The 13392-nt window shown below is 38.0% G+C and overlaps 1 protein-coding gene across 2 annotated transcripts in view; it reads left to right on the plus strand.

Annotated features, from left to right (window-relative positions):
• Nucleotides 1-13392, plus strand: part of cttnbp2 (cortactin binding protein 2) — a 152421-nt gene that overhangs the window by 61431 nt on the left and 77598 nt on the right. Inside the window, exons 3-6 of one of the 2 annotated variants that reach the window (XM_060839336.1) lie at nucleotides 660-890; nucleotides 1213-1320; nucleotides 7206-8952; nucleotides 11514-11717. In XM_060839336.1, the coding sequence (XP_060695319.1) occupies nucleotides 660-890; nucleotides 1213-1320; nucleotides 7206-8952; nucleotides 11514-11717 (2290 nt within the window). The remainder of the gene's footprint in view (nucleotides 1-659; nucleotides 891-1212; nucleotides 1321-7205; nucleotides 8953-11513; nucleotides 11718-13392) is intronic. The other variant, XM_060839337.1, reaches the window with a different exon arrangement.

The raw sequence follows: 13392 nt of genomic DNA on the forward strand, positions 1-13392 counted from the left end.
CATCAGTCATGAGTATTCTCTTGATTGATTTACTCAAACTGATTCATCCATGAGTGTGATTATTCTCAGTACCTTCTGAAAAGAGAATCGTGATGTCATTCAGATTTGCTTAAAATCAAAGTTTACTGACGTTTGCATGTAAATTACTAGATTTTGAAAGGGTGTTTATTTTTGTCTGTAAGGAAATTGGCTAACTAATTAAGATCAATACAGAGAAGGTATTATTAATAGTATATCACATGAATTAATGTACTACACATATTAAAAGAAATAAACAAGTTGCCAGATATTCGGTAACATTGGTTAGGTAGTAAATGCAATTAATAAATATTCTACATAAGTGGCATAAGCACAGTAATGGAAAATCCAGCATAACTGTATCAAAATCAGGTTATGATAATCCATTTGTTTTAAGAAAAACAGGTCCAACAGCATCTGTGCAGAGTTCAGTATGAGTCTTCTGTTCTTTTTTCAGAACTTTTTGTTTTTAATTCACATCTTCAGTATCGACCATCTTTTCCTATGTATCTCTCTGGACACTTGTAAAGACATGCTGCTTCCTTAATCCTTGTGTTCATAAGTGGATATGAAGTATAGTAACTCTAGATATACGGAATCTGGATTTCCTGTTTATGCTATTTAATTTGTTGTCATTTCAGTCTCGCCGAAAGGATGTTTTTACCCAGGAACGTTATGGGACGTTTAATCTCAGCGATCCTTTCCTGGCTCTCCAGAGAGACTATGAAGCAGGTGGTGATGATGGCAACAAAGATAAGCAGGCCATCTGCGCCAGTCCACTATCCATATTGCAAATTGTCATGGATCACTGCAAAAAGATGCAGGAGAGAATGTCTGCACAGTTAGCTGCAGCTGAAATTCGACATCGAAAGGTAGGTGGTCAGCTTTACCTAAATGGTTTTCATTTCCAGCCATTTATCAGTGCAAATTAAATCATTGCTGGTTGTTGAAATACCTCAATTGAAAGAGTTATGTCGTAAAATCTGTTACTCCATGCTGCAAGTGTGAAGCCTTTAAAATTCAGCTTTTGAGCTCATCAAAAATAAAAGATGTTTGTTCTTGAAGGTTGCCAGAACAAAGCACAGCCATGCTGTTCATAATTAGGCCAGACTTCACGGTTCATTTAAGTTGAACCCTATTTATAAAATCAGGAAAAGGGTTTCACAGAGTATGTCATTACTTTTCATTTGTTAGGTCATCTTGGACCTTGAAGAGGAGAGGCATAAACATGCCCAAGATGCAGCCCAGGGGGATGATGTTACATACATGCTAGAGAAAGAGCGTGAGCGGCTTTTACAGCAGGTGTGAAAATAAGACTTGCTTGAAATTATAGCGACTGACTTTTGAGTTGGCTGATTGGAATGATTTAAGGCTTTGATTAAAATGTTGCAAAAGCCATTTAGTATTTTCAAGAATTTGAATGAAAGGAAACTGTTACTGCAGTAATAATTTATAATGGTGGTATGTGCCAGATTAAGTTGCTCTCTGCTGAAGACTCAGCATAACCTGATCAGCTACATGATATCTGAAACTGATTTTTTTTTCACTATCTGTATACCATGTGTTAAATGTGTCAAATGTGACCAGTATTCATAACAGGATTGCAGAACGATGACAATCAGCAATCGTACATGCTTTGAATGGGAGCAGTCCCTACTAAAATGCCTGTAGAGATGTGTTAAATGATTAATTTTATAAATTGAAAACAATTATGATGAAAATGGTAACCTATCCCGTACTAAAGTTTAATAATTAAATATTTTCTGCAGACCATTTGGTCCGCCTGTTGAATGGATGTATTGTATTTTCTAACCTAATTTTTCTTCCCCAATTTTTGTCCACTTTGTCAGTTCTCCACCTCACTGGCCCCAACCAAATGAAATCCCTATTTACAAAAGAAGGAATTGATGAAATTTCAGTCGTCTGTTAGGAAAAAGAACTGCCTTGCAATTTATTAAAGACTGTGTGCCACAGTTTCACGAAATGATACCTCAATGTTCTGACCAATGTTTTCTTTCTAAAGTAGTGTGAGAAGTTCATTCGATTGTAAAATCTACTTCAATTCTACCAACATTAGTTTTATGTCTGCTATTAGAAATTAAATTTTTGTAGACTATATACGCTAATGCTTTTAGTTAATGCTTCAAAAGCAATCCTAGACATTGCTAGTAAATCTCTCAGCAATGTTTATAAATCAGCTATTCTATGGTTTGGAATTTGTTTGCATTTATATTCTGGAGCAAACTATCCCACAAGAATTATTTCCTTATCAGTAATTCTGTTGGCTTAAGCACGCAAAAAAAAATTGTCTTTTCAAAAAAAATGAATTAACATACCCCTAAAACAAGTGCATTTTGTTTGTTCTGAATATCTCGCATCTAAATGAAGTATTATTTAAATTGCTCTGAGTACTACCTCTTTAATCTTTCATTCAAAGCATCTGCTGGTGTTATGTCCATTAATTAAAATGCCATTGCAAACATTCTACTCTTTCAGAGTTTGAACATGAATTATTTTTATAGAACAGAATATTGCAAAGCAAGATATTGCAAATATCTTCACAAAAGATTAAAGTAATTGTATCATTCTCATGAGGACAAGATGATTGGGGCAGAATTTTCCCCTCCCTGGAATTACACAGACAATGGCAAAAAAGTATTGAAACCACATAGAGGAGAAAAAAAACAGCTTTCATTTCGCTGTTGAGCCGTGACTGCTTTATTTCCATGAATTTGCATCTCTTCAGTCCAACTCAACTCATTTATTAACTCGTTTAAATTCTTCCTTACTTCCTAATAAATAGAAACTTCAGATTCCTAATTTATAAATCAGAGCTGTTAACTTGTGGCTGCAACTTCCCCATTGCTATCCTGTCTTTTATCATCATGCCTACTATTGGACCAACTCTTGAGCTGCTTCAGCCCCTTGACATTTTACTTTAGTGTTCAGGAACACCTAGGACTTGCATGCTTCTGCTAGGTGGCTTCATGCACAGTGGCACACAGACACTCCATTATCTGAACAGGTTTCATCCTAATGACTCTTAACGTGATTTCTTAGCATTCATTCACTTTGCTGATTACTTAGAGACTGCGGCCTTGGCGGCTGCATTTCCCTTCGTGCACATTGAGAAAAGTTGACAGCGTGTCATGTTTTGGAACACTGAAGGGGGGGGGTAGACATGTCATTATATTGCATTGAGCTGTGTCAGTATCACGTCAGCAGCTTAAGCAACAGCCACATTGCATGTGCTTCAACTCAGTGGCCATGTCTTAAAATCAAAGGAGAGCAGTCCTTAATGAAGTTACGCAGGGACTATGCTTATAGACTCATAAGAGCAGCCCTCCACCCACCACCATGTCTTTGCCAACTGCAACATCAAATTATGCTAATCCCATTTACCTGTACTTTGTCCATGCCCTGGCAATGTGAGTGCTCATCGAGATGCTGCTTAAATTTTGCGAGAGTACCTACTTCCATCATCCCCTCAGGCAACATGTTCCATAATTCTGCCACCCTCCAAGTGAAAAGATTTTACTTCTCAGATCACCTCTAAACCACTTGGTCCTCACCTTCAACTTGTGCCCTCTGTCTAAGACACGGATACTATAGGGAAAAGATTCTCGTGATCTACCCTGTCTATGCCTCTCATAATTTTGTATACCTCAATGAAATTCCCTCTCTGCCTTCTCCGCTCTGAGTAAAACAAACCCAGCCTGTCCTTTTAAAACCGAGATTTTTCATCCCAGGCATCATCCTGGTGAATCTCCTCTGCACCCTCTCCAGTGCAATCACGTCCTTCCATAGTGTGGTAACCTGAACTGCACAAACTACTCCATCTGTGGCCTAACCAATTTTACATGAACGTGTAATACGAATTTCAAGCTTCTATATTCTATGCTAATGTAGAGAAGTAGCCCATATGGCTTCTTCACCATTGTATCTACCTATGCCTCAGGGTCTATGGACAAGTACACCAAGGTCCCTTTGTTTCTCAGTACTCCCCAGGGACTACCATTCATCATGTATGTTCTTCCCTTATTGGACATCCCAAAATGCACAAGGATTACATTCCATCTGCCACTATTCTGCCCAGTTTACCACTGATCAATAAAAGTCTTCTTCACTACCAATAACACCACCAATTTTCATGTCATCTGTAAAGGTTACTGATTGTACCGTATACATTCACATCCAAGTCATTAATATACGTAACAGCAAAGATCCTGGCACCAAACCCTGTGGTACAGTGCTGATCGTAGGTTTCCAATCACAGAAGCAAACCTCCATCATCACTCTTTGCCTCTTAGTTACAAGTCAATTTTTGGATTCTGTTTGCCAACTCACCTTGGATCCCATGAGCTCTTATGAGGCTTCCATATGAGGTATTCTCAAATGCCTTGCTGAAGTCATATCAATTGCAATACCCTCATCAATATACTTAATCAACTTTTTCAAAAAACTCCGTTAAGTTAGTCAGTCAGGATCCCCCTCTAACAAATCCATGCTGACTGTCGCTGATCAATCCCTGACTTTACAAGTGTTGATTAACCCTGTCCCTCAAAGTTTTTTATCATGATTTCTTTATCACTAATGCAAGACTAACTGATCAGTGGTTACCTGGCTTATCCCTGCTGCTGCTCTTGAACAAATGAACCACATTAGCTAGTCATCTGGAATTTCACTTGTGGCCAGTGAAATAATATATATATCCATCAGGGCTCCAGAAATTTCCTCCCTTGTCTCCCATAGCACCATGAGATATATCTCATTGAGCCCTGGGTACTTTGCACCTGTACGTCCATTTAAAAACTACCTCTTTATTAATCTTAATAAGTTTCAGAACCTCCCCATCCCAACTGAAATTCCCAACTACAATATCTTTCCCCTGTGTGAATACAGATGAGATATATTTGTTTAAGACTTAGCCCACATCAATTAAAGGGTTAGTCATTGTCACTTAGAAAGCTATGTTATATCAACCTTGTTGAAGTGGTTATGACACAGCTGTGGGACAGGTGGTACTTGAAACCCTGTGTGTGCTCGACCAGAAGCAGGTGAACTACCACTGCACCGCAACAGCCCATAAAAAGGATTTTGGTTAATTTAAAATATGTTTTAGATTCAACATGACACTAACAATCCCACCCATTAATCCCTGTCTTGATAGAAAACCCAGAAACATAAGCTGCAGGAAAGTCCCATGATTCTGACGTGAATTGTATGTGCAATCTTCTGATCTACAGTTAGTTAAATTCTTGGTCCTACCAGATTCCAAAGAACAGTGTCTTTCCAATCGTACAAAGGAAGGGTTGAAGTGCAAAGGCAGTTGGATGGAAGAACAGTTTATGGTGATAGGAGTCCGAGATGGTGAGGTGTCCCCACTGAATAAGTAGAAAGCATAAAGGGCAGAAAGTTTGTACTTTGGGAGGATAAGGTGGGTTGAGAGATGTTAAATGGACATGATGCATGTGATAGTGGGTGTTGTGAAACCACATGTCTTGGAGGTGTGTGTGTGTGTGTGCAATCTTTGGTGGCCCTGAGAGTAGCATTCTATCAGTGTGTGTAATGGAGCACAGGAGATAACTGTGTGTCCTGCTACGTATTCCTTTTTACTCAGTTAGCACTGAGCCTAGCTGGGTTCAGGTTGCTTGTGTCTGATGGCATGGGCTCCGACATTGCTCAGCAGGCTAAAGCATTCAATACAACAACGTCTACAGGTCCCTGTTCATGAAGTGAGGAGCTAACATGTCCTTGTAGGTTGTTTCCCCAGTGTTAATGATGGAGTATCCCAGTGTAAGGAGCAGTTCTGAGCTTGCAGCATCTGAAGTGGTGTGGAGCTAAGCTTTAAATATGCCACCAGCAAGGTGAACACCAGGAGGTGCCAGCAGTGATCACTGCTTCCACCTCCTGACCTGTAATTGCAAAAAGTTTTTGCACATTATTGATTGTTGAAGAGTTTGATTGGAAGGTGAAGAACAGAAAATTGCATCACAAAGCCACTGAGTCAAGGCAGGTTCGATGCCACGAATCTGACTTGATGAAACATTTTAATTGACAATGGGAACATTCAACCATTAATATCAGATATTTAAGTTTTTGACAGCAACCTGCCAGCATTTAAACATTTATTTGAACATCATAATTTTTGCCATTATTCTTAAATCTTTGAGCATGGCTGTGTTTTATTTACTTTTTTGTTTTGGTGCATGTTTATTATGTGAGTAGTCCATAATTTTCCCTTGCCAATAAAGTATTGTGTGTTTCAAGCACTTTTCACAGGCTCTGCACTTCTATGCTACAATTAAAAATGATATAATTAAATTTGATTAGCTTGTATTTACACAGGATATCTGGCACAGAAATGTGACATTGGCATGATCAGTTCATGCTGGTGCTTATGCTCCAGTTGAACCTTCTCTCATTTTTTTTCCACATCAATTTACCATCTTAAACATCTATTCTTTTTCTGTTCACTGTTTGACCAAGTGTTCATCTACAGTATTTAACCATTCCTTGCTTCAGTGCATTCCGCATTCTTATGACTCTGGGTAAAAATGTTTTTGTTTGAATGTTAGATTTCTTGGTGCCTGTTTTGTGCTAGTGATCTCTTAACGCTTTCCCCACCAGAGAAAACATTTTCTCTTTATCCTCTTGTTTCCGAGATCAAGCCTGTGCTGCATGGCAAAAGAACTCAGCAGGAAATAAAGTCTTTACGAACATTGTGTGTAAATATTCACAAAGTCTTCACAGTTTTACTTGCTTCGGTCATGTGATTTTAACAATAACTGTGCCACTTGTGCTAAATCATGACAAATGCAAGTACAATCTGCAATGATCCAAATGTTGCAGTAAAAATAAATAAGATGCAATGTCAATACTTAAAATGTGAAAGTTTTTGGGTAGTGAATGAGAAATTTAGATCCTAGTTTATCAGTCCACTTTCAGGAAGTTCTCTCAACTTTTTGAAAATCATAATTAGTATTTTTATGGGACAGAAAAGTACTTATTCATTAGTTTGAACCTTCACTGATTGAAAACATCATGCACTGATAGTGAAGCTTAGACACAAAGGTGTAGATCATCAACACCATAGACAGCCAATAATTTGCAGCGATGAACTTTAAAAGCTTTTTTGTAAGGGAAAGATTCTTGAATGTTAATTGATTTTTGTGAACTCTTTCCAGGTAGAGTTTGAGAAATCTCAATTAAAACAACTTGAGACAGAGAATAAAAAGTTGTCAATGCAGCTTGAGGAAGAACGGATCAAAAATAAACAGCTTGTAATGATGCTGGTTAAAGAGTGCAAACAACTTGCTGGCAAAGTGGTAGATGAAAGCCAGACACTGGCAGACATCACCAAAACTCTTGATGCTGAGCAAAAGAAGACCAGTCAATTAGAGGAGGAATTGCTGGTGGAGAAAAAGAAAAGCCTACAGATGGAAGCCAAAATGGAAAAGCAGCTCTCTGAGTTTGATATTGAAAGGGAACAGCTGCGTGCCAAACTTAACCGTGAGGAAAACCGTACCAAAGATCTGAGACTAGAAGTTGAAAGTCTGAAGAAAATGATCGAGCATAATTGTATTAAAGAAGATGGTACTGTTTCATTGACCAATAATTTGAATAAAGACATGGCTATTGGATATAGTAAGCAAACAATGTTGTCTGTTGCTTCTCAAACAGAAACTTTGCTTGATATTGCCAATGATAATAAGACAGTACCTGTTAAACCTGTAAATCCTGTATCAGTAGGAGGCACAAAGCTGTTTAGCAATACAGCACTGGTAAAGCCAATCAGTGATAAACTTCTAGCAACAATTAATTCAGAAGAAACTATATCGACAACGCAAACCAAAGTTGTTCCATCCAGTTTGGAGAATGGACCATCAATCAGCACCAGTCCCAGTCCTTTGCCTGGGGCATTACCACACTTAGTAGGGGGGACATCTCTTGTACTCAGCAATACTGTAGTTCCCTCTCCTCCTCCTTCAGGAACGACATCACCATGCTCTTCGCCAGGAGCAACTATGCAGAGTTTAAGTTCACCGAGTATATGCACAACTTTGCAACCAGGATTGAGCCCAAGAATTCAAGCTGCTCGATTTAAATTTCAAGCACAAACTGTGGACCAGGAGAAACACAGCTGTGTTGTAACAGGGTCCCCATCACGGGATTTGTCTCCCACTAGCCGAGATAATTCTCCTGCCAAACAGTTGGCTCGGAATACCGTCAGTCAGGTCCTTTCAAGATTCACAGGTCCACCGAGCATAGTAAAGCCTCCTTGTGCAAACAGTGCGTCTCCGTTTGGCACAGAAAGCCGAAATCTCCCTGTTAGCAACCTAAAACCTGGATTAGCGCATCCAACGGTGAGTGAGGGCTCACCTTATCCACAGGTGGCTGGTAAAATTGCCAGTTCTTTGAGCGTCTCCCCAGCTGGATTAAAATCTCCGACAGGAGCAAGAGTTGACCGAGGAAATCCACCACCTATTCCTCCAAAAAAACCAGGATTGTCACAGACTCCATCCTCTCCTCATCCACCATTAAAAGTTTTTATGGATGGGAATCGATCCCCAACTGTTGGATTTAACACTCGGAACGAAAGTAGAACCATGGCTTCATCCTCTTCCAGTCCACATCCTGGAATTAAAGGAACTAATGAGGAGATTCTTCCAAAGACATCATTGCCACAATTGCCACCTAAGCCAGCAGTGGATATAGCATCTACTGGCTGTGCTGTCCCTGCCGTGGCTGCATCTCAGGTGGGTGCTAGGCCTTCCTTATCCCCGCAGCTGAACCAAACAGCATGTTCAGAGTATTCCCTCATCACCACCACCACCATCGCCTCTAGCACCTCCATTGACCTTGCTAGTACAACCAAAAGAACCTCATCCACTAGACCATGTGAAACAGACAGTCTACTGATCACATCATCAGGTAAAGGGATTGGAATACTGTCTCATTTCTAACTGCCAATACAACAATCTGAGCATAAATGCAAAACTTCTTTCTTTAAAGATATTTATTGATTTTTGTTCTCCCGTGGCCTAAAACAAGGCAAATATTCAATCCAGTTACTCAATCAACACATGATTTTGAATTGGTTAGTTACAGTATGGTTCTAAAATGCCATTAAAATTGTGAACCGCTTTCTCCCCTAAAATAATGTATTTTGCTGATATTTTTGTATTAAAGACTGCTAGTGAATGTTGAACCGTTGCTACATTTATTTAAATTGCCACAGGTTTTATTTGGCCATGAATTGGCTGTCTTCATCTAAAAAGGAGTGTCACCTTTGGGAATAAATATTTGAAACAATTCATTGTACAATAGTACAAAGCAACAGAAAGCTTAATTTCTTCATTTGTGATGCTATGTAGCCCTTCAGTATCATTGTCATTATTCTTTCTTAAGAAAAGTCTGGCTGAAAGCCTGATTCATCAGTGCCTCACCCAATTAATGATCAACCTCCAGCAGAGGCCTCCACTCTCCAATGGAAGAATCTGCTACCTTGAGTTATGTACTTGCGTACAATGGGTGAAGAGAATCTGATAAGATGAAAAATGGGGATTCACATCTTTACAACTTCTTTTAGTTCTAAAAATGATTTCACATTTACAAATGAAGACTTGGAATTTTATATAAATATTTTTCTACCTCTGGTCAGATCTCTCCTTTTTCACTAGCCATGTTGCAATACTTGGTTTAGCAGTCATGTTTTGATTGTATTGCATCCAACCTTAATTGGCATTTAGGATGAAGAAAAGCAGTGACTTATTGGGTCTGAAATTAACCAGCTGTATCACTCTCTGATGCTGATGCCAGCAATTGTATTTCTATCCCTGAGACCTTGTGATCAGTGCATGTCATGCAGTGCTTAAAGAAGCTTTGACCACTGTGGATGATAAATTGTGATCAATGCAGCTTTTAACTCTTTGCATTTTGAACTACTCTGAATGTGAACTTGTGTTACCTTTTGTCCCTGTTATTTTGCTGTGCACTTGAAAAACTGTCATGCATGTGTTCTAACCAATCAGCAATGTGTACTAGCTGTTTGCTTTAACCCATGCATATTGAACATATTTTGCACTTGCTGAACACGCTTTCCTTTCTCGTGCACAAATTGCAACATACTAGAATAATTGTGAAGAAGGTGAATTGCCATTATAACACTTCTTAAAATGCCAGGTAATGCATCTAAGTAGTATTGATATTTAGAAACATTTATTAATCATAAAGCCCTGTTTCAGGGGTTGCAAATAAATATTGCACTTGTTGCAATCTGTCTGCTTCACATAATTTTCTTTATTTATTTTAACAATCTGTCAGTGGTTTTTGTAAATGGCAATTTATGGGTTGAGACGGGTTAGTTGAAAACAATTTTTATTTTTATCTATTTTTGCCGCCTTCTCTTTAAGGAAAGATATACAAAGCCTTTTGTACAATATATAATCTTCATTTATTTAGCAAACTTCCCTCCACATTGACAGCTTCATGGTATGAAATAAATGTCTAACTGAATACTCCAATAAAAGCATGATATCTGTGTGCTATTAATATTTTTAATATCACACTGTGCTATTTGTAAAAAACAAAAAAAAAATTGAAGATCCAATTTAAAACTTCAAGGTGCAAAATGAATGTTTAAAATTCTGATTTTTACAGAACTCATTTTCTGTTGGTTAGTTTAAAGTGATTAACACACACGCACGCACGTTTTTGTCCATTGCTCATGTGCATACAATTAACAAGTCAGCAATTTAAGCATTCAAGTACGCACAATATTGTTAATTTTTTCTAAATGTATTTTTTCATCTAAGCTTTGAAAAGTTAAGCACCGAAACAATAACAGAACCCACTGTACTCCCAGCAAACAAATGTTATGAAATGACTTTTTAAAATATAATACAATATTTATAGTTTAGAAGAAAATGTAAAAATATTTAAACTTAATAATTCCAATGTTGTGAACTCTGTTTCCCCAAAATGCAATTGAAGTAAAAGCTAAAATGCAGCTTTAAAGTTACTTTAGAAGATGTAAGTTGCATTTTGTAATTAGATTAGATTAGGTTAGATTCCCTACAGTGTGGAAACAGGCCCTTCAGCCCAACTAGTCCACACCGACCCTCTGAAGAGTAACCCACCCAGACCCATTTCCCTCTGACTAATGCACCTAACACTATGGGCAATTTAACATGGCCAATTCACCTGGACTGCGGGAGGAATTTTTGCATTTGCCTGATTTAAAATACTCAAATTATTAATATTCAACTAATATACACAATATTTTTAATCCCTGTGAGCTTTAGAGTATTTTTAAGATTGATAAGTTGTTTTATGTTCTGTGAAGTCAGCATATTGAATAAACAAGATTTAAATTTTATTTATGGATTATAACATGCTTGTTCTTTTTCACCTGTGTTACGGTCTTAGTACATGTAAACCGATTATAATAACTTATTTTTTTCCCCTTATAAATATTTCACTTTAACTCGCAGGCAGGTCTCCCTCCCTAATTCCTTCGTTATTGTCTGGTGGTCCTGTCCCCCTGGGTGGCAGGTCCATTCTGCTTCACCAAGCTGCTGCCCAGGGAAATGTCACTTTATTGTCAATGCTGCTAAATGAAGATGGAATTGATATTAATCATCCCGACGAGGAAGGTTCGTCTGCCTTGTATTCTGCTGCTAAAAATGGATATACAGGTAAATTTATGATTTTAATTACAGGGGTGTAAACCTAAAATGTAATTTGTACAAGTGCACAGTGCATTAAATAACTTTTTAAACATGTTACTGTGTTTTTGAAATTACCAGTTCTAAATAACAATTAAATATAGTTAATAATTAAACAAATGCAATCACCATTTGCAAAACAAATGTCCAATTTGGTCAGCATCTCCTCGTGTGACGTTACAGTTTCAGTATGATCGAAATAATATTTTCTGTTAAATCTTTGAATAGTCTGCTGTTATAAATGTTACTCTAGCCAAAATTGAAATCATTGTGATTGAATGATACATTTTGTCATTAGGATAAAACGGTTAGAAAAGTTAATGTAGTTTTTGGGTATTTTTCACTTCCTCTTGTTTCAGAATGGTAGGTTATCTCTGATGGTATCACACTCGTTGATTTGGTGGTTATGTGGATCTGAAACATGTCTGTACAAAGTACCAATAAGAATTCAAATTATTGTTTGAGACTTATTTTAAATCAATTGACTTGTAGCTAGGTATTGTTCAGGTTGTTATTTGTTGAAGCAAGAGATTGGTTAGTTGCAAGGATTCTCCGGCACTTTGACAATGAAAGCAGTTTGAAGTTTGGTTGGAGAAGAATAACCAGCTGGCACAGTTTGGAGAGTCAAACAAGAAAATTTCAGAGTTCAATCTTGTTGCGTGAGGAAAAGGTGTTTAAATTCAATTGGAAATGGTTAGAAATTAATAAACCCCCGAAATGATAAATCTTAATACAATCTACGTATAAGAGATTTAACTTTATAAGTATAGTTTTTAAAAATGTTCTAATAGCATTGAACACCTTTTTGCTTAGAGTCGTAGAAAGTAACATTAAAGGAACAAATAAAATTAAAGTACTAGCAAGTGGTTCATGCATTTTGATCCACTCCGACGGTTTGCGTTGTCTCATATGCCACCCTTCACCCAGTTCATTTCACTGCAGATGATATTAAGGAATAGCAGAGGGTATTAGATGCTGCAGAAGATATGGCCCCTGACCAGCATTCCAGGAGGAGCACTGAAGGCTGGTGCAAACCGGTTCCAGTGCAGCTGTAGCCTTACCATCTATCTGGCCATACAAAAAATTGCCGAGGTAAACCCGATCCACAAAAACAGATGAGGACTAATACAACTCAGCCAAGTGTTGCTGCATCAATCCATACTCAGTCCTCAAAGAGTACTGGAAGGTGATGTTGGCTGGGCTATCAATGCCACTTACTCAACAATAACCTGCAAGTTTATACTAAGTTTGTGTTCTGTTGGATAACTTGGATTCCCGTATTGATCCAAACATGGTCAAAAGAGCTGAGTTTGAAATGGGGTGTAAAGGTGACTTACCTTGATGTCAAAGCAGCATTTGACAGTGTGTAGCATCTAGGAGCCCTAGAGAAGTTGAAGCTATCGTCTCACTCCGAGGACAGCTCCACAGGAATTCCTCTGTGTAGAGTCCTAAGCTTATCCAACTTCAGTTCCTTTATCGTTGATGTTCCCTTGCTCAGATGAGGGATATTCATTGATGATTGTATAATGTTTAACACCTCAAATACTGAGGCTGTGTATGTCCAAATGCAGCAAAACCTGGAAAACACCCAGGGTGGGCTGATGAGTGTCAAATAAGAATTGTCACATAAATGCCTGGCAATGGC

Source organism: Hemiscyllium ocellatum, chromosome 19 (genome assembly GCF_020745735.1).
Source record: "Hemiscyllium ocellatum isolate sHemOce1 chromosome 19, sHemOce1.pat.X.cur, whole genome shotgun sequence".
Lineage (NCBI taxonomy): Eukaryota > Metazoa > Chordata > Chondrichthyes > Orectolobiformes > Hemiscylliidae > Hemiscyllium > Hemiscyllium ocellatum.